Below are 23,189 nucleotides of genomic sequence, written 5' to 3'. Positions count from 1 at the left end.
TAATCTGCCACTTAGCTTAGTGAACCATTTTTAGAAGAAAAACACAAATTTGGAATGATTTTCCATAATATGTGCACTATGAAGGACTACCTAAAATAAATAATGCTTTGGGCATCTAGGCTTTTTTCCTCTTTTCTTTCTCTTACCCTGAAGTCAAATAATTTTAAATTATTTATTAATAGCAATTGTTCAATAAGAGAAACATATGCACACTTCTTTTTTAATGGTACAGCTTGAAGTGTAAATTCTGGGTTAGTATTGTGTTTAGATTGTATACACAGAATAAGCCTGAGGAACATTTGACACACTTAACATTTGGCTATAGAGCTTAACTGAAGAAGTGTTTAGACTGTTGTAGTAGAAAGCAGATGTTCTGGTTCAACAAGCCACAAGCATTTACAAAATGCACGTCTTTCCATTGCCTCAGTGATTTTTTAAAAATTGTCTTTGAAATAGCCTGTGACATTTGTTTCTTGAGACTAGCTGGGCATTGGTCTACAAATATTTGGAGCATGTACCATATATGAAGCATCATGCCTAGGTGCTGGGGGTGTGCTAAGAGGGTGGGTAGCTCATTCCTGCCCTCAAGAATGTTGTAAGATCTGGTTCCATGGGACTTTACCATTGCCATTCCTTTAATACTATTTATCTAATGTTTGATATTTTTGCACCTTATAATAAGGAGATTAGGGAGATTTTACTTACCACCTCAGCACTTAATGTTAACTGCTTCTCTTTTTGTTGTTTTAACTATTTCATCACAGTTACCCATGTCCTTTACCTGTTGATCTCAGTCTTGGTGTTGATTTGTCAGTTTATAAAGGCCTGCCTGTTAGGTGGTGTGGGCAGTAACCCTTTGTTATATTTCTGTTTATTGTTTTCTTAGCTGGTTTATTATCATTTTTTATATAGTAGTTCTATATTTTCATGTAATTAAATCTGTGGTTATTTTTCCTTTTAAAATATGTTTTCTTTATTGATTTGAGAGAGAGAAACATCAATAGGTTGCCTCCCATATGCACCCCAACCAGGGACTGAACCCTCAACCTGGGCATGTGCCCTAACCATGAATCCAACCTGCTACCTTTTAGTGCTCGGGATAATGGTCAACCAACTGAGCCACACCTGCCAAGGCTGTGGTTTCTTTTCTCCTTTTTTAATAATATATTTTTATTGCTTTCAAAGAGGAGGGGAAAGAGAGAGATAGAAACAACAATGTTAAGAGAGAATCATTGATTGGCTGCCTCCTGCACGCCCCACACTGGGACTCAAGCCTGCAATCAGGCATGTGCCCTGACTGGGACTCGAATCGTGACCCTCTGGTTAATAGGTCTTTGCTCAACTGCTGAGCCACACTGGCCAAGTTGTGGATTTTTTTTTTCTTGATTAAAAAATGTTTTTTTGCTGGGCCAGTGTGGCTCAGTGGTTGAGCATTAACACATGCACCATGAGGTCACTGGTTGGATTCCTGGTCAGGGCACATGCCCAGATTGCAGGCTCAATCCCCCCGCAGGGGGCTTTGTAGGAGGAAGCTGATCAGTGTTGATGTTTCTCTCTCATTGATGTTTCTACCTTTCCCTCTCCCTTCCCCTCTTTTTCAAATCAATAGAAACATACTAAAAAATATGTTTTTCTAAAAATCTGATCACTACTTAGTTCACTTTCTTTTTTAAAAATTTACTTTGGCTTAAAATATAGAGCACAGTTGGTCCTCCCTGCCCCCCCCTTCTTATCCTCCTATATAATAAAGAGATAATATACAAATTGACCCCCACATCCTCACAAGATGGCTGCCTATGACCAGGCTGGCAGGGGGGTTAGTGAGGGACGACCAAATGACTGAACAAGCAGGCTGTGTGGGGCGACCAGGCCGGCAGAGGGGGGCATTTGGGGGTGGCTAGGCCGGTGGGGGGGGTGTAGTTGGGGGCGACTAGGCCAGTAGGGGGGCAGTGAGGGGTGACTAGGCCAGCGGGGCAGTTGGTGGTGACTAGACCAGCAGGGGTGGCAGTTAGGAGCAACCAGGATGGCAAGGGGGGCAGTTGGGGGCGACCAGGCTGACAGAGGGGGCAGTAAGGTGTAACCAGGCCGGCGGGGGCGGGGCAGTTAAGAGCAACCAGGCTGGCAGGGAGGGGACAGTTGGGGGCGACCAGGCTAGCAGGGGAGGGGGGCAGTTAGAGGCGATCAGGCCGGTGGGGGGCAGGGGCAGTTAGGAGCAACCAGGCAGGCAGGCAGGTGAGCAATTAGGAGCCAGTGGTCCAGGATTGTGAGAGGGATGTCCGACTGCCAGTTTAGGCCCGAAACCGGCAGTTGGACATCCCCCAAGGAATCCCGGATTGGAGAGAGTACAGGCTGGCTGAGGGGGACCCCCCCCCCATGCACGAATTTTGTGCACCTGGCCTCTAGTTGGGTAATAAGTTAGCACCATTTACAAAATAATGCTTCCTTTTGGCCTCATCTTGATGATGCCTGCTTTATCACCAAATACTTTCTTGCCTGTAATTGGGTCTATTTCTATGTTTTCTCTTGGTCTATATACCTCCTTTTATAAGAGTAAATATATCATTTCTTGATTTTAAATAAAGTCTATACTCTGCTTTCTCTAATTCTTGTGTTTTATGGAATACTCTTTTATGTCTGTTAATGCACTTGGCTGGATTTTGGTTGGAATTATATTAAACATAAATTGACTTAGAGTTATTGACATGTTCATAATATTCAGCTTCCTTTTCTAGGATCACAACATGATTATTCATTTATTCAACCCTTTCTTTTATTTTTTTATAATAGGCCTTATACATCCCTTATTAATGTTTAAACATTTCAAAGTGTGGAATGATTTTCTGGGCCGGCAAACTGTGTATGTTTCAAGATCTTGAGGGAAACTAGTCTTGGACATCTCCACTCTTCTCAGACTGCAAAGCTTGATCCTCTTTTTAAAAAAAAATATTTTTTCTTCATTTCAGAGAGGAAAGGGGAGGGAGAGAGAGAGAGAGAAACATCAGTGATGAGAGAATCATTGATTGGCTGCCTCCTGCATATCCCACACTGGGGATTGTACCCACAACTCGGGCATGTGCCCCCATCAGGAATTGAACCGTGACCTCCTGGTTCATAGGTCGATCGATGGTCAACCACTAAGCCATGCTGGCCAGGCACCTGTTCCTCTTTTAATCTTTTCACATTTGGTCTTGGCGGACAAGCTTCTTTCTTCCTTTGCTTAAAGAAAATTTGGTAGAAGGGGGTCAGTATTTTTGGTTGGTTGCTTGATTTTTTTCCCATCTTATTTCATTATTCGCTGTAAAAATGTTTTCTGGTAAAATGTTATATTCTTCTGTGGTTAGTGACTTCTTTTAAAAAAGAAAATTTGCAATAAATTGAGGTACTCCTCTTTTCATTCAACCTACAATAGGGATGCAGTGCTGTTGGGAGTAAAGCAGTAGCTCGGGAACTGGCAGTGCCTGATTATTACCCTTTGTCTGCCCTTGACAGAATCTGTAAACTCAAACAAAATATTTGACTTTTCTGTGTTTGAGATTGTCTCTCAAATTTGAGAGGAAGGGTGGAGTTAAATGCTTGTTTTACCATCACATCTGTGTGAAATACATCAGGTATAAATAAAGTAATAGTCTTAAAGTCTATAGTAGCTTAATTAGAAAGCCACCTGGCTGAAAGCACTTAAAGTATTGTGTCTGTTTTCTTAAAAGCATCTACACCAGGTATTATGTAACTTGACCAACCAGTGGGCACAGGTGTTCCTCCTCCCTTTTCCTGTAGCACTCCATATCTGCTTCTCATACTTCATGGTGTCCTCACTATAGAACTGTCTGCGTCTCTAGTGTAGGTTGAATGAAAATAATTTGTTCAGATAATATTTATTGAATGCCTGGAAGCCAAGGTTTTGCCTTCTTAACTCCTACAGCTTGATCAATGTTGTAACTGAGAGGTTGAATGAATGACTAATAAAGGGCACTTTATCTTGAAATTGCTCAAATGAGAATGATTTTAGTAGTGGGATGTGAAGTCATTTTGGGTCCCCTTGCACCACCACCACTCTCCTTTCAGGTTCCATAGACCAATATGTGGGAATGATTCACAGCAGAACTCTTTGGTGCCCCTGCCTGGTTCGTTCTCCTTACTTTTCCCACTGGCTTCTCAGTGTCCTCTGACACTAAAATCCTATTTAATTTAATTGAAATTCACATCATACTTAAGTGTCATCTTGAAAATACACTATAACTGAACTAACAAGCAAAATAGAGACAGACTCAGAGAGAGCAGGCAGACAGCTTTGGGAGGGGGCGTTGGGGAAGAGGAGGATTGAGCAAAAAAGGCAAAAGAGAAAGAACTCATGGACACAGATAATAGTGTGGTGATTTTGGGAGAAAGGGGAGTGGGTGGAGGTGAAATAGGGTGTAGGGGGATAAATTAAAAAAAAATACACTAAACTATTAACTAAAGACAACATTTTTACTCCCTTCTAACACCTTTACGGATTTCTAAACTTACTTGCCAGGGGAACTTTGTGGCATCAGTTTTCTAAGGAACACCCTTTGGGAAATACTGTTGTAATGAATTTTTAAAAAGGAATTTCTTAGAGGGAAAAACTTATAATTCCAGTGTAGGGTCTCTCTATGCCACCAGGTGGCATCTGATGGTGCTGTGCTTTGCTGGTAGAATTGAGTCAGTATATATAAAAGCGCCCTCCTCTATATCCTTATTCATAAATAAAGCTTTTTTGGAGCACTTTTCTGTTAGATTGTGAAATTTTATAAAACATGAAGAGGTCTGAAGGGTAGGATTTTCTTACCCTGTAGGTGACATTCTTAAAAGCATTTAAAAAACAAAGAACTGACATCTTAGACAAGATTGATGCTGAAATTGCTTTATTTTCTTGGGTTCCTGGGTCTAACTCTTTTGTTGTTGTTGTTGTTGTTAATTCTCACCGGAGGATATTTTTCCATTGATTTTTAGAGAGAGTGAAAGGCAGGGGAGAGACAGAGAGAAACATTGATGTGAGAGAGGCACATCGATTGGTTACCTCCCACATGCACCCCAACCAGGGTTCGAGCCAGCAACCAAGGTACGTGCTCTTAACCGGAATTGAACCCATGACTCTTCAGTCCATGGGCCTATGCTCTATTCACTGAGCCAAACCTGCCAGGGCCCTGGGTCTAACTCTTCAGAGTTTGGACCAGGCATTGGGTTTAACAATTTCCCATGAATGAAGATGGTTCTAGGATCCCTTGGTTTTCTCTGATAATCTCATAGTTGTCACTAAACTCACTCATAGAAGGAAATCATTTTCTATCTGTCTAGCCCTCTGGGTACTGATTAATGCACATTAGAATAAACATATTAGGAATTTCATGCTTTTGGTACCCATACTTAAAGTTGACTTTTTAATATGTTGCTATTATTTTAGCAAGGTTGTCATCATCTATCATAAGAGATGCTTTTATTTCCATTATTACATATCTCTTAAGTCTTGTAAATGCTGCTACATAAGAACTAAGGCCAAAAATGGACCTCCTCACACTTTAAGTTAGATTCAGAAGCATGGCTTACTAATTCAACAAACATTTGAGGATCCACTATAATTACAGCTATAAAGATGAATAAAACTTGTTCCCTGACATCAGTAGTGCCACCAGCTAGTGTGGCCAACATGTAGGCTTGCCCGTAGTATGAATGTGGTGACAGGTCTATGACAAACTTTGTTGGATCGTGGAGGTCAGTTGATCTGATTATTTCAGGGAAGACTGCTCTGAGGAGTTGGCACTAGGGGTACGGAGGGTTTCCCAGGAGAATGAGAGGTCAGTCTTCAGGTAAGTGTGTTAAAAACGAGAGAGAGAGGAAGATATAAGGGATTGGAGAAAGCAAAAGTTGTGCAGGAAGCTCAGAACCAAATTTAGTGGTCTTTGTATGTATTTTGATTCCTTGAATCCATGTATCTAAAAAATTATACCATCTTGCGCATCCGGCATGGCTCAGTGGTTGAACGTTGACCTATGAACCAGGAGGTCAAGGTTCAGTTCATGGTCAGGGCACATGCTCAGGTTGTGGGCTTGATCCCCACTGGAGATTGTGCAGGTGCAGGAGGCAGCTGATAGATGAGTCTCTCTTATCATTAATGTTTCTCTCTCCCTCTCTCTTCCACTCTGAAATAATAAAAATATGTGGTTTTTTTTTTATTGTACCATCTTTACTTTCTAATTGTTTTGTGATAATTTCTACCATTTTAAGTTGTCCTGTTTTAGGGGGTGTGTGTGTGTGTGTGTGTGTGTGTGTGTGTGTGTGTGTGTGTGTGTATCCTTCTAGGTTTTCTGTTTTTGTTCGTTTTGAAGCTGCGATAAGACTCCTAGATGAAGAACCGCAAACATTAAAAATCTTGAAAAACTCTTATATAATGTCACAAGCTTATAGTGAAACAACTGAGTTCAGACAAACCCAGTTCTGATCTCTTTTTGACCACTTTTTATGTAAAATTGAACATGATCAGCTGATTCTGGAAAGAGCCCTTTCATGAGTCAAGCACTTTACTTGAATGATTCAGTCTTCACTGCCACTCTTTGCAGTAGGAACTGTTAGCTCAGTGTTATTATCTCAGGTGAGTAAACGGAGGCTTTGAGGAGATTGCTTATTGACTCAAGGTGACTCTGGTAGGCAGAATAATAGCTCCTCAAAGATGTCCACATTCTAATCATCAGAACCTGGTGAATATGTTATGTTACATGGCAAGGGGGAATTTGAGGTTGCAAATGGAATTGGGTTGCTAGTTATCTGATATTGAGAAAGGGAACTTATCCTGGAGTATCCAATATAATTAGAAGGATGCTTAAAAGTGGAATTAAGAACTAAAGCATAGTATCAAATTGGTACACTGTGGGAAGGACTTGTCTGGCCATTATTGGCTTTGAAGATGTATGGGAGCCACAAGCCAAGAAATGCAGGTAAACTCTAGAAGCTGGAAAAGACAGGGAGATGGATTTTCCTTAAAGGAACTTGCCCAGCTGACATGTTGATTTTATTTCAGTGAAGCCCATTTTGGACTTTTGATCTCTAGAACTGTAAGATAAATTTATGGTGTTCTACACTATTAAATGTGTGGTAATTTCTTATAGCAGAAATAGCAAATTAATATTGTCAGATACCATAAAGGAGGAGCTGAGACGAGCCCAGGACCAAGTTACTCCATTTACTGCTGTACTCCTGGGATGAGGCAGGTGGTACAATATGCTGATTTTTACCTCCTAGCCTTGCCCATGATACTGCTTTAACCCTTTGCTTGCTTTTTTTCTCGATTCCTTTATTCTACTCGGGATTTAATTTTTTAAATACCCCAGATTTTACAAAGCGCGGCAGTAGAATAAAAAACTGGAGTTTCTTTTCATACAAACTTATTTATTTGGGTTTTTTTATATTTCAAATTATTGATACATTCAAAGAGTAATTTTAATCTCGACATCCGAGTGCAAAAGGTTAAATATAGTGCCTTTCTCTAATATCTCCTGTCTAATTTTTAAGTGTAACTGAAGGCCTATGGGATTGATAAATATTGTCTAGCTAGGATGATGTCTGGCACATTGTGGACATGATAGGAAGATTTCCATACCACTGGTCCCCTTCTTGGAACTTCTGCACTGGTTGGCTATGTCTCCTACTTGGCAGTTAGCATTGTTTTCTTATTTTCCCTTGGATTTCAGTGGTATCTTCCTAACAAGAAGTTCCAATAGGCAGTAACAAATCATTTTAGTGGCAAGTATCCTGTGTGACCAGGACCTACTCAGTCACCCCTTCTCAGGTTCCCATTGGTAAGATAAAGGAGCCTTGCCCTAGTTGCCTCTGAAGGACACTTCAACTTGAAAAATGCAGTGGCTCTTGGCTTGTTTTTGTAGGCCTGCGAGCTAAGAATTGCTTTTATATTTGTAAAGGGTTGTTTGGAGGTGAACATGTGACTCCATGCTGGACGATAAAGAACAGCCTAAAAGGGAGTGTAAGAGGCATTTCTAAGCAGATATGTTTCTTTTATGAAATCCTTCAACAAGGCTATTGAAAGGAATTTAATTGAAATACATACAAATGAAGTATTCTAATTGATCATTTTAATATTGTGCTTTGGTTAAATGGGACCAGCTGGTGTGAGGGTAGTTCACTCTCATATTAGTATATGTGCCAGTGCATATTTAGCTCTATAATTTATATTCCCCTAAGATAATGTAGTTGGAACTGATTTCTCTTCTCTTCCTCCTTAACTCACGAGAAAAAAAAAAAAAATCACAACTAAGGACTTACATGTTTACTTAGGGTTTAGCAGTATTTTGGCAAGCACCAGAATATGCATATTGTATTTATGGTGCCTGAATGCCAGTTTTTTGGTTTTTTTTTCCAGATAATTGCTTTGTGCTTTATATTAAGAATTTTGAAAATATACACATCCCAAAGCTGCATTTCTAGGGGAAATTACAAGTAATCGGATAGTTCATATATTAAAAACAAACATTTCTGTAATCTATTACATTTCTTTCAAGGCTTTTTAATTTTGGTAATGTATTTATCATTGGAAATGTGTGAGTCATTATCCAGTGAGTGATTGAGTCACTATGTAAGTGCTAAGTAACATTGGAGAGGTTGTTGTTACCTGTTTTATATAATCCTATCATTTTCTTTTTTCTTCCTTGTCCTAAACCTTGGAAAGAAGAGTGGGAAAGCAGAAGTTAATAAAATGGCAGAGTATAGAGTAAAATGAGGACTCTTTCCAGGATGAAAGGTACCACATTACAGGTTTGCCTTTTGGAATGTCACTACTTCCCAGAGTAAAGAAGTGAGAGAAATTCCCCCAGGAAGTATATGACTTCCTAGCCATTCTGATTAAAAGCCATGTGTTGTTATCTAGTGGTATTTAGCTTTGAAGTATGTCATGATTTATTTGTTAGTAGTTATCTTCAAGAGGATTTTTCCTGACCTGTATTCTGTTTCATTTCAGTGATCCTAGAGAGACTGGCTCACACAAAAATCTTCTAGAGAGCAGATGGCCAGTTGTAATGTGAAAATTTCCACATTGTTCACTCAGGCATTCTGTTTATTCTTTCAGTGTCCTTAGGTACCTTACTTTGTGTGGGTACAGCAAGTACTGCTTACTTCAGGCCTCTGAGAGAGAATTTATTTCAGAAGCTCAGCACTTTATTCCTAGAGCCACCAGGTCTGGAGGCCCCCCCCCCCCCTTTTTTCCTATCTGAAGGAGAGAGGGGGTTGGAGGGGTTTTCTCCCCCCAAATTTGAGAAATATTGTCTTATGTATCCTTCTTAGATAATTGCCCATTATTCAGACTTACTGGTTACTGGATTTATTATCTCAGCCTAATTTTCTTCCTGAGTTAAATGAATCTTGCTTTTTCATCATTATCACCCTGGCACTGTCCAAATATAGCATGAACCATGCAGATACTTTAAATTTTTCTGGTGGCTGAATAAAAATTTAAGGAAAAATAGGCGAAACTAATTTAATGATATAGTTTATTTAACCCAGTGTGTCCCAATTATTTCAACATGTATTAATATAAAAACTATTGAGTTACTTTATATTCTTTTTTTGACCAAGTCTTTTATACTTTTACACTTAACAACACATATCAATTCAGGTGCTAAATTTTTATTGGAAATACTTGATCTGTATTTAGGTTTCATAAAATTTACAGTTGAAAAAGTCATTTGCATACCCAAAGTTGTAAACATACATAAAAGTTTCCAATGACTGTGTTGAGTATCACTTTAAAATTAAAATAATTAAAAGCAGCCCTGGCCAGTGTGGCTCGTTGGTTGGAGCATCTTCGCATACACCGAAAGGTTTCAGGTTTGATTCCCGGTTAGGGCACTAACTGCCTTCCCCTGCCGGCCAGTCGCCTCTAACTGCCCTCCCCTGCAGGCCTGTTCCCCGCCAGCTGCCCTCCCCTGCCGGCCTAGTTGCCCCTAACTGCCTTTCCCCGCAGGCCTGGTCGCCCCCAACTTCCCTCCCCTGCAGCCTGGTCCCCCCGCAACTGCCCTCCCCTGCTGGCCTCGTCGCCCCTAACTGCCCTCACCTGCAGGCCTGGTTGCCCCCAACTGCCCTCCCCTGCCAGCTCGGTCACCCCTAATTGCTCTCCCCTGCCAGCCTGGTTGCCCCCAACTGCCCTCCTCTGCTGGCCTGATCGCCCACAACTACCCTCCCCTGCTGGCCATCTTGTGGTGGCCATCTTTGACCACATGAAGGTGGCCATTTTGTGCGAAGGCGTGAGGGTCAATTTGCATATTACCTCTTTATTACAATATAGGATTTTTGACTACTTGAATAGAGTTACGCCACTGCTGGACATTTTTTTGTGAAAGGATGGGAGAGCATTTTTCTGAATCTATTAAAAAAAATTGTTTTTATCCACACCCAAGGATATATTTATTGACTTGAGAGAGAGAGAAACATCAATGGGGAAGAGAAACATTGGTTGCCTCCCGTACACCCCCTGAGTGGAGATCAAACCCGAACCCTTTTTTGTTGTATTAACTGATGCTCTAACCAACCAAGCCACCTGGCCAGACCTGAATTTATTTTCAATCAACAAATTTAGAGTCCTCAACTGAAATATTGAAGTTTCATTACTTTCGGACAAAATTATTCAATTTTATAAATAACAAAAGACCCCTATTGTAAAAAGCCATGAGCTCTGCTTAACAGAATGTTCTGGATATGGAGATGAGAAGTGTTATTTTCTTGCATCATTCTTACACTATGAACTTCCTCTGCTAATTCAGTTACTCCTTGTACACATGAAATGGCAAATTTAAGCTGCTTTTCCAGCAAGATTTCTACGATATGCAGAGACTTAAATAGATGTGTGATTTTTATAAATTTCTCAATATGAAAAAAATAAAGTTTTGAAATTGTAGTATGCTTGGGCATGATAAAATCTGTTCCGTTCTGTGCAGGCAAGCTCTCTATTCTTATTAATTAAACAGATTATTGAATGGCCTCTTTCAGCTTTCGGGTCGAGCTGTCACTTATTTCTCTGATCCAATAAAACATGTTGGTGACTTTGGCATACTATCAAGTGAATTTCTCTTCTGGCTGCTTTTTTCCTTCTTTTCTCTTTTTAGCTATGGCTGTCCACCAAGATTCAATCCCCTCCTGGAGAGTGCTGTCCATTGGTTCTGCCAATTCATGTCCTATCTTAAGTCTTGCTGTTTCTTCTGACAGCTTTGGGATCTGAACTTTTTTGACATACTTTTTTTTTTAATTTAAATTTTGAACTAATTTTATACTTGCAGAATAGTTGCCTAAATAGAGAGTTCCCTAATTCCCTACCTTCACCTAGCCTCCCCCAATCTTAAAATGTTATATAACCATTTGTGAAAACCAAGAAATTAACATTGGTACAGTATTATTAACTAAACTGCAGACCTTGTTTGAATTTTGCCAGTGTTTTCATTAATGTCTGTTTTCTGTTCCCAAATCCAGTCTGGAATCCCACATCACATTTACTTATTTTTTCTCCTTAGTCTTCTCCAACCTGTGACAATTCCTCATTCTTTCCTTATCTTTGATGACCTTGATACTTTTGCAAAATAGTGGTGATTGTTTATTTTATTGTTCAGATTGTTTCGGCTTTGGCCTTTAGGAGCATCTTGGGTTAGTTCCCCTATCCTTTCATAATCTATAGTTGTGTGAGTTAAAAGCCATAAGTTTATACTGATTTCCTCTGGTTCCAGTATGACACCACAGGGTTCATGTTAGGGGTCCTTCTCAATATATAACTTCTTTCTCTCTGCCCTCAGAGTCCTAGCTCTATCTTTAGTTTTACAATATCCAGTTAAGATCTGTTTCTAGTTTCTAAGTTTTTTATCCCCAAGCCTTCACCCTTTCATTGTAGTGTGGTACATTTGTGATAAAGTTAGGTGTAATTTCTAGTGTTTGTATTCCACATTAGGTTTCCCCACATATGGGTTGGTTTAATGATTTGTTTTGTTTTTGAGCATGTGAAGGGTGTGAAACAAGAGCCTGATATAAAAAAGGTCTACTCAGAGGAGGGTCAAGCCACCTCATCCTTGTTCTCCAGTTTCCATTCTTCCTTCTTTGCCCCCGATCATATAAGCAACCACTCTCTTAGTCTCTGGTTTATTCTTCCTGTATTTCTTTGGGTTTGTGCCATTTTAAACTCATCAGGTTTGTATTAAAGATTGTCCAGCATGGCATTAGTGACATAGTCATTTCTACTTCATCCTTGACAGACACTCCTCTGAAAGAAAACACACCACTGCTGGGAGGTAGACACCGCTTGTTCGGAAACCTCTCGTGTGTTTAGTACCTTAATACTTAATATTTTAGCTACTTAGGTATGATTTGGTAACTTTAAAATGTAACCAATATTGTATTGCTAATAAAGCAGAAAGTGGATAGGAAAAAATATATCTTTTCCTACACCATCTTATCCATCGTTTAAATATTTAAGTCCATTTCTAATCACACAAGTCTTACATATACTCCTTGGGGAAAGAAAGAAAGCTTCACACATAAGGATAAAGTCCTTTTTGCTCTCCATCTCGTATTCTTTGAGATACTTTTATACATTTCTGAACATGTGTGCCAGTAGGAAAAAAGTATTGTTTTATAAATGTGATGTTTCTTTTTTTTTTTTTTTACAGAAAAGGTAAACTCTCTTTCCTCAGCTTTTTCACTCACATATGCCTTTAAATCTATTCATGTTTTGTAGGTAGCCCTGCCCTATTGTTTTTAACATCTGCAGAGTGTTTCTTGGTGCCTTTCCTCACCTGACTCTTAGTGCACATATGTGGATACTAAGAAGTGGAATTGCGGGGCTGTAGGCTGTGTTCATGTTTCATTGTGATCAGTACAGCGTGTGTCATTGCTTTCCCTTGTGGTTGCCATTTTACCTTTTCTATCAGCATTCTATCAGAGTACTCATTTCTTTATTGATCACCAATACTTGATATTTCCTATCTCAAGTTCTGGATAATCTGAGGATAAAATTGCTATTTTGTTTTAATTTGCTTTCCTTTGAAATAGTGAGGTTGAATGTATTTTCATGTTATTATTAGCCTTTAACATTTTCTTTTCTGTGATTTGCTCATTTTTAACTGTTTTTTCTTATTAATTTGTGTGAGTTCTTTGTACGTGCTAGACTCATTCACTTATTGATCTCTTATAATATGCCCAAACACTGTTGTAGGTTCTGGGGTAACAGCAATAAACCAGGTTCCTAATTTCACAGAACTTAGGAAGAAGTTAGATTTTAAAACATCTAAATAAGTCAATAAAATTATATAGATGTTAGTAAGTGCTATTAAAAATAGGGTAATGGTAGAGAGAGTGCCTGAGTAGGGAAGGAGCCCCAGTTTTCCCTTACAGACTTTATCCTCTGATTATTTGCCCTGAGGTGGAATGGTCAGAGAAGGCTTCTCAAAGAAGGTGCAGTCAGAACTGAAACCTAAATGATAAGAAGGGACTAGCCATGGAAGTGTCCAGACAGAGAGAACAGCATATACCTGGTGGAGCTGGTGAGTGAGGGGTAGCATAAAGTGAAGTCAGATCAGCACAGATGGACAGAAACAGTGAAGGTGATTGTCAGAGTGTTACTCAGGAGTAGGCAAGAGGTCTGTGTCAGGAGAAGGTTTCTTAGCTCCTCTTCCATTCCTGCCAGGCTAGGTGACCAAAGAGGGCTTTGCTCCGGGGAATTTGTGCATCTAGACTTGATCATTGGGTTTTGTGGTTGTTTTAAGGCATAGGCCTTTTCTTTAATAAAGGAAAATTTTCTGTTTCAGATTACCTAGGAACAGTACGATTTGGGGTTATCACAAATAAACATCTTGCGAAACTGGTATCCTTAGTACACTCTGGAAGTGTGTATTTACATAGACATTTCAACACATCACTTGTAAGTATTTTGAAATCACGTTTATATTAGTGCAGTGGTTCTTAACCTTATTTAGGTCACAGACTTCTTTGAGAATTGGATAAAATCTGTGGATACTCTCCTTAGGAAAGTGCACATGATTTCTTTTTAAAAATATATTTTATTGATTATTTACAGAGAGGAAGGGAGAGGGATAGAGGGTTAGAAACATCGATGAGAGAGAAACATCGATCAGTTGCCTCCTGCACACCTCCTACTGGGGATGTGCCCACAACCATGGTACATGCCCTTGACCGGAATCTAACCTGGGACCTTTCAGTCCTCAGGCCAACGCTCTATCCACTGAGACAAACCGGTTACGGCAGTGCACATGATTTTATATGCAAATTGAGAGTTCTTATAATCCCACTCTAGGGCACATGCCATGCATTAGAGGGCTCTTGAATTTAAAATCTAGAAATTCTTTGTTTATATTCTTAGGTTTTGGGACAGCCTTGTTAGTTTTCCTTCTTGGATGAAATTATAGAACTATTCTGTTGGGGAATTGTTACTCTGAGCCCATGTTCTCAGAGGTTAAGCTTCCATTGGGCTATGTTCTTTGTTTCATTGGTTCCATTTGTCTAGAGTAGCAATATGGCATGCTTTTCTCCTTAGCTGATATAATGGATTTTGAAGTTCTTGTCAAGTCACAGTGAGAAGTTGATGACTTCTCACCTCCATTGTCATCTTTGTTTCCTGATTTCATTTGCTTTTGGTGGACCAACCTCAACTCAGCTATTTCTGAACTTTTGACCTGTATCTTGCTAATCCTGTGCTTCTGCTCTATTTATTGCTGCTTCCTTGGTCCCAATATTGAGAGTTTATTTCTCTTAAGTATTTTCTATTTCTAACTTAATTGACAGTGTCAGTGACTTAAAGGTCGAATGAAGACCAATAGTATCTCTGTACCCACCTTGGCTCAGCATACAAGTCTTGTGCCTTGTAGGTACAATTAGGCAGCACTCTCCAGGAGACACCTCCTTGGTTGCCAGTCACCCCAGCTTCTGCATATTTCTAGTAGCCCACGTGTTGTGCTTTCCTTCTTTCAATTTATATCCCAAAAAATCAAATGTATTTTTGTGTTTTCTAAATAGAAATGTTTATTACGATGTTTATGTTATTTTAAACTCTCATCGTCCCACTTTGAGAATCATTGCTGTGATTATATCTCCTCCACACACCCACTCTCATTGCGCCCCTGCCTAAGCTTCTTTTAACTCCAACTGCTTTTGCTGTCTATCATTTTTCTTCATCTGTCTTTCATAACATGCTATATAACCAACATATATCATATTTATAATAAAGAGTACTGAGGAAGAAATTAAAATAAATGGAGAAAAGAAGATAGGACTATGAGAATGACACTGAAAAATATATTGGGTTTCTTGTATCAATTCCATAAATTAAAGTTGGTTGGTTGATTTATCAGCAGAATTCCTTTTATCAAATGAAATATTATCACGATACTAGTATTTTAAAAAATTAATGCAGTGGACATTTAAAAAAATATATATTTTATTGATTTGTAACAGAGAGGAAGGGAGAGGGATAGAGAGTTAGAAACATTGATGAGAGAGAAACATTGATTAGCTGCCTCCTGCACACCCCCCTACTGGGGATGTGCCCGCAACCAAGGTACATGCCCTTGACTAGAATCGAACCTGGGACCCTTCAGTCCGCAGGCTGATGCTCTATCCACTGAGCCAAACCTGTTAGGGCACAGTGGACATCTTTGTTATGAATCTATTTAAGTCTGTTGTTTTGGTGGTGGCAGGGTATAAAATATCTCATTGTGTGTAACCCTCCAAAGCACTTTGGTGTAAGTTTTGTTTCAAACTTACTGATATATATTAATTGGAATTTCAAAAATAATTATATATTGACACACTTTGGTTGTTGTAGAGAAACAAAGCAAAAAATCTAAGTATCTCTTTCCTTCATTCTGTACACATAAAGTGTGATTCGTGGCCTTATACAAGTTCTAGGTCATTTATGGATTCATTCAAGTATTTGTTGAATTTCAGCTCTGTGTCAGGTTCTTCTTAGCCACTTGGGCTATAGATGAGCAAAACAGATACAGATTGTGCCCTAATGGAAGGTTCATTCCTGCCCTTATGAGCCAGCCTTTGAGGGGCAAGGTGATAATCTAAATGATCCATGACTCTATAATTTCTGTTTCCTTAGTCACTGATCCTTTTATAAAATAACCCAATAACACTAATAGCTCCCCTTTATAAGGTGGTAGAGGTCCCTGTTGCCAGCAGCAGGCAGGGAGAATTATTTATTGAGGGAGAATTATTTATTGATCGATGAATCTGTCTAATGGGAAAAAGATAAATCACATGATATGAAAGTCACCTTTTGCAACTGCTCTTGCTTTTTCCAACCATTTGTGAGGAAATGCTCTGTCTGGAGAAGTAGAGCCAGGTTTTAGCTGCACAGGCAGGGGCAGGTCGTGTCGCAGCTCTAGGCCTCATTTCCCGCACCTGTGAAGTGGTAGGGTTGATTTGGCCTCTTGAGGACAGTGCTGCTGTGCTTTGATCCTGCCCTGCCTTTTATCCCATGTTTGTCCTTCACAGGTCTTTCCCAGGGAGGTCATCAACTACACAGCTGAGAACATCTGCAAGTGGGCCTTAGAAAACCAAGAGACACTCCTTCGATGGCTGCAGCCACATGGTGGAAAGAGTCTCCTGCTGAATAATGAACTGAAGAAAGGACCAGCCCTTTTTTTATTTATTCCTTTTAATCCCTTAGCTGAAAGTCATCCTTTAATAGATGAGGTAAGAGATCTAATGTTAAAAGCTATCTCATAAGGAGTAGGAAAACCTCTATCACTTGGACTTCTCTCATTCTATTTTCAGAATAATTTCCACGTGTAGCTGAGTGGTTGCTAGGAGTGGCAGTTGTGTTCCTATGGTTACTCCTTTCTCCTGTAAAGGGGCAGGAGAGCCATGCCTAGGATAGGATCCACCAAAGCCTCTCTGGCCACGTTTACTGACAGCTGCTCAGGTCTGGGTGAGTCGGAGGGGACAGGGAAACCAAACCATGCCTCCCGAGAGAAGGACCATATGCCCCTCTTCCTTTGATGACTAATGTCAGGGAATGGGATGGACAGCAACAAGGCAGGATTTAGTATGGCCTAGGACAGTGGTCGGCAAACTCATTAGTCAACAGAGCCAAATATTAACAGTACAACGATAGAAATTTCTTTTGAGAGCCAAATTTTTTAAACTTAAACTTCTTCTAACGCCACTTCTTCAAAATAGACTCGCCCAGGCCATGGAATTTTGTGGAAGAGCCACACTCAAGGGGCCAAAGAGCTGCAGGTGGCTCGAGAGCCGCAGTTTGCTGATCACGGGCCTAGGAGATGCTATTGTCATGGGGGCTGGCCAGACTGCCAGCCTTCGCCATCTCAGCTCAAGAGCCAGGAGCAATAGTGCTGACATTGGGATCGCTTATGTTTCTAAACCTTTCCTCTTAAATACAGATAGCCAGAGTCTGACCCTCCCTCCTGCCTTTCTGCTTCATCTGGTGTACTCACTCTGTCTGGAAGTGAGTTTATTTCATATGTGGATCATTTGGAGCCACTTAGAGAGCAATAACAATCAGCAAAGAACACCTGGGATTGCTAAATTGGATTTACTGGGGTTTTTTGTTTGTTTTTTTCTTCCCTCAAGGATCCCTTAATTTGGCCAAAGTCAATTTCAGCCAGCCATTTTACCACTGGCCAGGTTAACCAGACACTGCCTGTCCCCAGCCTGTCTGTGAGAGCCTAATGGTCTGCCTAGAGGGAATGGAAGGCAGGGTTCTTGCCCAGCCAGACCCTTCACTTTGTTCAAGTTATTATCCCCGCAGGGGGACATTCTGAATGTTCGCTGCTATCCTCCTTTAGAGGAAGAAAGGAGAAATGAAGTAGCTTTGTTTCTGCTTTGATTAAGGAGAATTTGAAGTAATAAGACTTAATTTCTTTAGAAAATCTTCACTATACATTTTATGAACTGAGACACTCTTCCAAGTTATTAGGCCTTTACTGCATCTAATATTAAGAGCTTTAAAACTCTTTGTAGAAAAGGAGGGGTTTTCAAGCAAGATGTGGGTTTTTACTTTAACTTTTAAACTTTCCTTCTGGAGAATTTTATTTTGTCTAGTTTGGGCATGCCAGGGTCATGGGTGGGTGGTATTTTGTGACTGGAGCCTACTTCTGTGTTTAGGAGGTTGTGGTTGGATTTAGACACCTGGTGCAAGGACTCTTGCCTTTCAGCCCTTTGTTCCTGGCTGAATGTCTCTCCCCATCTCCCCTGACTCCTTTGTCTATGGCTGGGCCTTCTGTTTATTACACTTTTGCCTATGGCTCCTTTCCACAGGTTTCATAGCATCCCTGCAAGGTGAATGGATTCCCTTAACCTGTGTGGTTAAAGTTGCTGAAAACCAAGGGGCATCTTAGCAGCATTGGGAATTACTTAGCAAGTAAAGTGTTCTGTGCAGTGTAGTTCCCTTTTTATTTCAGATCAGTTTAGGAGATGTTTACTGAGCACCATGTCAGGGAGCCACAGGGGAGAAAGTTGGGACACAGGCTTGGTCTCATGGCCTCAGGGGCTTGTCCAATAGGGGAGCAAGAGCCTGCTTATAATTCAAGGCAGAGGAAGGTCTGGGTCAGGAGGAATTGAAGGATAGAGGACTGTGTCCCAGGAAGCTGGGGACTGGGCAATGGAGAGGTTGGGAGAGGCTGTGGGAGGGGCAAGTATTTGAGACAGACCTTCATTGGTGACCAGGGTCTTAATGGATTGAGAGAAATTTATGGGAAGGAACAGCTTGAGCAAAGGCACGGGGTGGCGAAGTTGCAGCAGGTTTAGGTTTTAGGAAATAGTACAAGTTGCCTGGCCTTCATAAATGGCTGATTGGAGAAGACCCCAAAAAAACCTTTGGAAGAGAGGCCCTTAGGTGCTTCTTGGAGGACTTTAGCATTCATCGTAGCTATCAAAGTCTCACTGACCGTGTAAAAATGTCAACAGAGCTGTGTGTTACTATTATTAAAGTTTTCCTGGTAGCAGTGTTCCATAAAAGAGAAGATCCTGAACTTGGATGGTGGTGGTGGGATGGGAAGGGGATAATGCCAGGGAAATAGTGACCATTGACCAGAAGTCATTTGCAGGAAGGGTGGGAGGAATGAACACACTTCACAGGGTGAGTTCTAAACTCATCAGCTCCTCAAACACCAAATAGTTTAAGCCTTAATCCTTATTTTTCCTTTACCACCTTTAGGCCTAATTTTGGGCAGACAGCTGAGGAAGCTTACATTGTGAGAAGAATGAGGTAATCGTGGACTGAGGGTAGTAGAGTTGGGGGCTTGCCAAGCAAGGAAGTTTGGAGCAGCTGTATCGGTCATGGTGCTGGAGGTCAGTAAGACAGCCATGTGATGGCCACACTGTGAGGCCATGTCCAGGACCAGGCAGCTGCTCCCACACACGTACCCACTCTCCCCATAGGAGAGCACAGCCTGTACTGCATACAGCATCAGACCATGACCCCTGGGGTCACTAGAGTCTAGAGAGGTCATAAGACATCTCAGTGTGCTTATCAAAAGAGATGCTTCTGTAGCCAGCGAGTCTCTGTGACTTGTTTTCAGCTCTCACAGCCCTGCTTTGAAGCATTCACAGTCTGTGAGTTTGGTAAGCAAAGGTGGTTATCTTGTTCAGATTTACCAATTTCTCTGATTAAAGAAATGGAATGAAGCAGTTACAGTGCAAACTTATTTGCCAGATTTCCTTATTAGTTCACATGAAATTAAATATGGCATCAAGTGATTTACATATGGGATGTAACTTGAGCTGCAGTTTTCAAAACTGCCTATAGTATAAAAGGAATATAGGCCTGGCTGATGAGGTTCAGTGGTTAGAGTGTCACACACACCACCCCTCCCCCCCCCCCCATTCCGAAGGGTTTCTAATTCAATTCCCAGTCAAGGGCACGTACCTGAGTTGCAGGTTTGATCATTGGCCTAGGTCTGGGCATGAGTGGGAGGCAATCAATTGACGCCTCTCTCTCCCTCTTTCCTTCCCTCCCTCCCTCCCTCCCTCCTACTCTCTCTAAAAATCCTAGGGTCAAAAATCCTAGGGTCAGGAATATTAAAATCCTAGGGTCAGGAATATTAAAAAAAAGGAATATAAAAGTAAAAACTAGCTCACTTTATAGGGGAAAAATAAAAATTCCTAATTCTTCAAGAGCATTACTCTATACAAAATATTTTCTTCAATTGAAAATATCCTTGATATGGCTGCTATGTGAGAGAGAAGAATGAAAGATGAGAAAAAGACTTTTTAAGGAATTTTGCTGTACTTAATATACTTCTACTTGGACCTTTTGTAAAAGACTATAGTAAATACTTGAGTTGGGGCAGGGGGAGAGGGGGGAGAAAGGCCATGTGTAGGAGTGGTAATGTACTATTATGTCTTTGAATATTAAGAAGTACCAAGATGGGGCCAGAGGGCAGCTGGGCTCTTTATGGATTATAGAGGCCTGACCTTACTAGTATAATATGCTGTCAGAGCCTTATCCAAAAAGGGCTGAGAGGCTTCTGTTGTTATGGGGAAGAAACAAAACACTGGTTATCATCTAAAATGACCTTTTCTTTTGTGCCCAAGAACTATTCAAACTATTTTTCTGAACAAATGCATATGTCTTGGATTAACTCTCTCTAAATATCATATGTTATAAAATTGGGAGGTTTTTTGAAATTGGAAAAGCACTCATTAAATGGCCTTCACACACACACACACACACACACACACACTCTTAATGAAAAATAATCCTAAGTGGCTTAACCTTTTAACTGACTTTGGCAAGATTTGATCCAAGTTAGCATATGATTCTATTTTAGAGAGTAAATACATTTTGGAATATGACTTGCTCGTCTTTCTTTTGAAACTGGGGTGAGTGGTGGGTGGTGAAAGTTACTCAGTTTGGAAATGGAAGAGTCTTGGAACGAAATGTAAATCTAAATAGCTAGAGAAACCAAGATGGCGGCATAAGGTAAACACCTAATTGTTCCCTACCACAACAATTTTGAAACTACAACTGGAAAACAGAGCGCACACCGTCCAGAACCATCGGAAAGCTGGCAGAGTGGAAAACCTACAACTAGAGAAAAAAAGAGAGGGGACGCTGAGCCTCAGGAGCTGTGGAGGTGCGGAGATCTGTGAGCGCGGAAAGGCCGGGCGGCTGAATACATGGCAGGCTTGCTCACAGCGCGCGGAGAGGGAGGGCCGCAGACGCTGCGTGGCTAGCTTTCTCGTTTGGGAGAATAACAAAACCTCCCGACTGCACTGAAATCCAGCTGCGGTCAGAGAGAAACTGGTCTGTTTGGCAGCGGGCGAGGCTCGAAAGCTGCCTTCTCTCAGAGGCGCGCAGCCATTGATTAGGGCACGGAGAAACCGGCCCTCTTAGGGCGGCGCGGACGGAAACCAAGTTTGTCTGTGCCATTCTGAGACTCCGCCCCATCCAAGCTGAGCACAGCCCTCCCAGTGACTGGATTTCTCGTTCGGGAGAAAAACAAAACCTCCGGTCTGCACTGAAATCCAGCCCCAGCTGGGGAGAAACTAGTCTGTTAGGCAGCGGGAGAGGCTCGAAAGCTGCCTTCTCTCAGAGGTGCGCAGCCATTAATTCGGGCACGGAGAAACCGCCCCTCTTAGGGCGGAGCAGACGGGAAACCAAAGCTTGTCTGCGCCACCCTGAGACTCCGCCCCATCCAAGCTGAGCACAGAAGCTCTCCCAGTGGAGACACTGCTGATCCTCACTGCCAACTGGCTTGGAGATCAATTCCCGCCAGTAACACCAACAATCCCAACCACTCTGAACTCCAGTTTCTGGGGACACGCTGGGGACCCAGACGCCTACGGGACTCTCGGCCATCGGTCAGAGAATGAGAGTGACTTTTCTGTCGGTGTGGACGACACCAGATTTCAACCACTCTCATAAGGGACAAATTTAAGAGGCAGACTCAGTGAGCAGCAAAGCCCTACTGTGTCTCCAGCACAGCAATTCTTCCGTTATAGACACAGCAGGCCCTCACAACCAGTTGGACCGGAGGTCAATTCTTCCCAGTGTACCAACAGCAATCAGGGCTTTTAACTACACCAAGACTTTCCACTCAGCACACAAAGGGGAGTACCAAGAGCGACCACCTAGGGTGATTGGGGAAGCTGAGTTACCGGCCCCTATAGGTCACCGACCACACAAAGCCACTCCATCAACACAGGGAGGCAGCCAAAATGTGGAGACATCGAAGTATGTCACAAGTAGGAGAGATAGATGAAAGCAAACTAATGGACGACACAGTGTTCAGAACCATATTTATAAGGTTACTCAAGAATCTTCTAAAAACCGCTGAGAAACTTGAAGAGACCTTCAAGGACCTAAATGAGAATACCAAAAAAAATGGAAAAGGACCAGTCAGAAATTATGCATACACTGTCTGAAATAAAGAATATACAGAGTAGACCACCACACCCGAAGAGTCAAACCAAAGATCTGGAATATGAGGAAGAAAAAAACACCCAACCAGAGAGGCGGAAAGAAAGAAGAATCCAAAAGTGTGAGGATAGCATAAGGAGCCTCCGGGATGGCTTTAAGCGTACCAATATCCAAATTTTTGGGGTGCCAGAAGAGAGAGAGCAAGATACTGAAAACCTATTTGAAGAAATAATGACAGAAAACTTCCCCCACCTGGTGAAAGAAATAGACTTACAAGTTCAGGAAGCGCACAGAACCCCAAACAAGAGGAATCCAAAGAGGACCGCACCAAGACACATCATAATTAAAATGCCAAGGGCAAAAGACAAAGAGAGAATCTTACAAGCAGCAAGAGAAAAACAGTTAGTTACCTACAAGGGAGCACCCATACGACTGTCAGCTGATTTCTCAACAGAAATTATGCAGGCCAGATGGGAATGGCAAGAAATATTCAAAGTGATGAATAGCAAGAACCTACAACCAAGACTACTCTACCCAGCAAAGTTATCATTCAGAATTGAAGGGCAGATAAAGAGCTTCACAGATAAGAAAAAGCTAAAGGAGTTCATCACCACCAAACCAGTATTATATGAAATGCTGAAAGGTATTCTTTAAAAAGAGGAAAAAGAAGAAAAAAGTAAAGATAAAAATTATGAACAACAAATACATATCTATCAACAAGTGATCCTAAAAATCAAGTGAATTAAAAATCTGAGGAACAGAATAAACTGATGAACATAATAGA

The 23,189-nt window shown here is 41.1% G+C and overlaps 1 protein-coding gene across 11 annotated transcripts in view; it reads left to right on the top strand.

Moving 5' to 3' along the window:
• TXNDC11 (thioredoxin domain containing 11) overlaps positions 1 to 23,189 on the top strand; it is a 70,945-nt gene that overhangs the window by 32,903 nt on the left and 14,853 nt on the right. For 7 of the 11 annotated variants that reach the window (XM_028145514.2, XM_054714728.1, XM_008141585.3 and 4 more), the window contains 2 exons: positions 13,806 to 13,918; positions 16,516 to 16,716. In XM_028145514.2, the coding sequence (XP_028001315.2) occupies positions 13,806 to 13,918; positions 16,516 to 16,716 (314 nt within the window). Of the gene's footprint in view, positions 1 to 8,728; positions 8,782 to 13,805; positions 13,919 to 16,515; positions 16,717 to 19,305; positions 19,333 to 23,189 lie in introns of those variants that run through there. The other 4 variants (XM_054714727.1, XM_054714733.1, XM_054714734.1 and 1 more) reach the window with 3 other exon arrangements.

The sequence above is a fragment of the Eptesicus fuscus genome, chromosome 4 (assembly GCF_027574615.1).
Source record: "Eptesicus fuscus isolate TK198812 chromosome 4, DD_ASM_mEF_20220401, whole genome shotgun sequence".
NCBI lineage: Eukaryota > Metazoa > Chordata > Mammalia > Chiroptera > Vespertilionidae > Eptesicus > Eptesicus fuscus.
The sequence above is the reverse complement of the archived record's forward strand: the minus strand, read 5'-3'. Positions and strand labels throughout refer to the sequence as shown.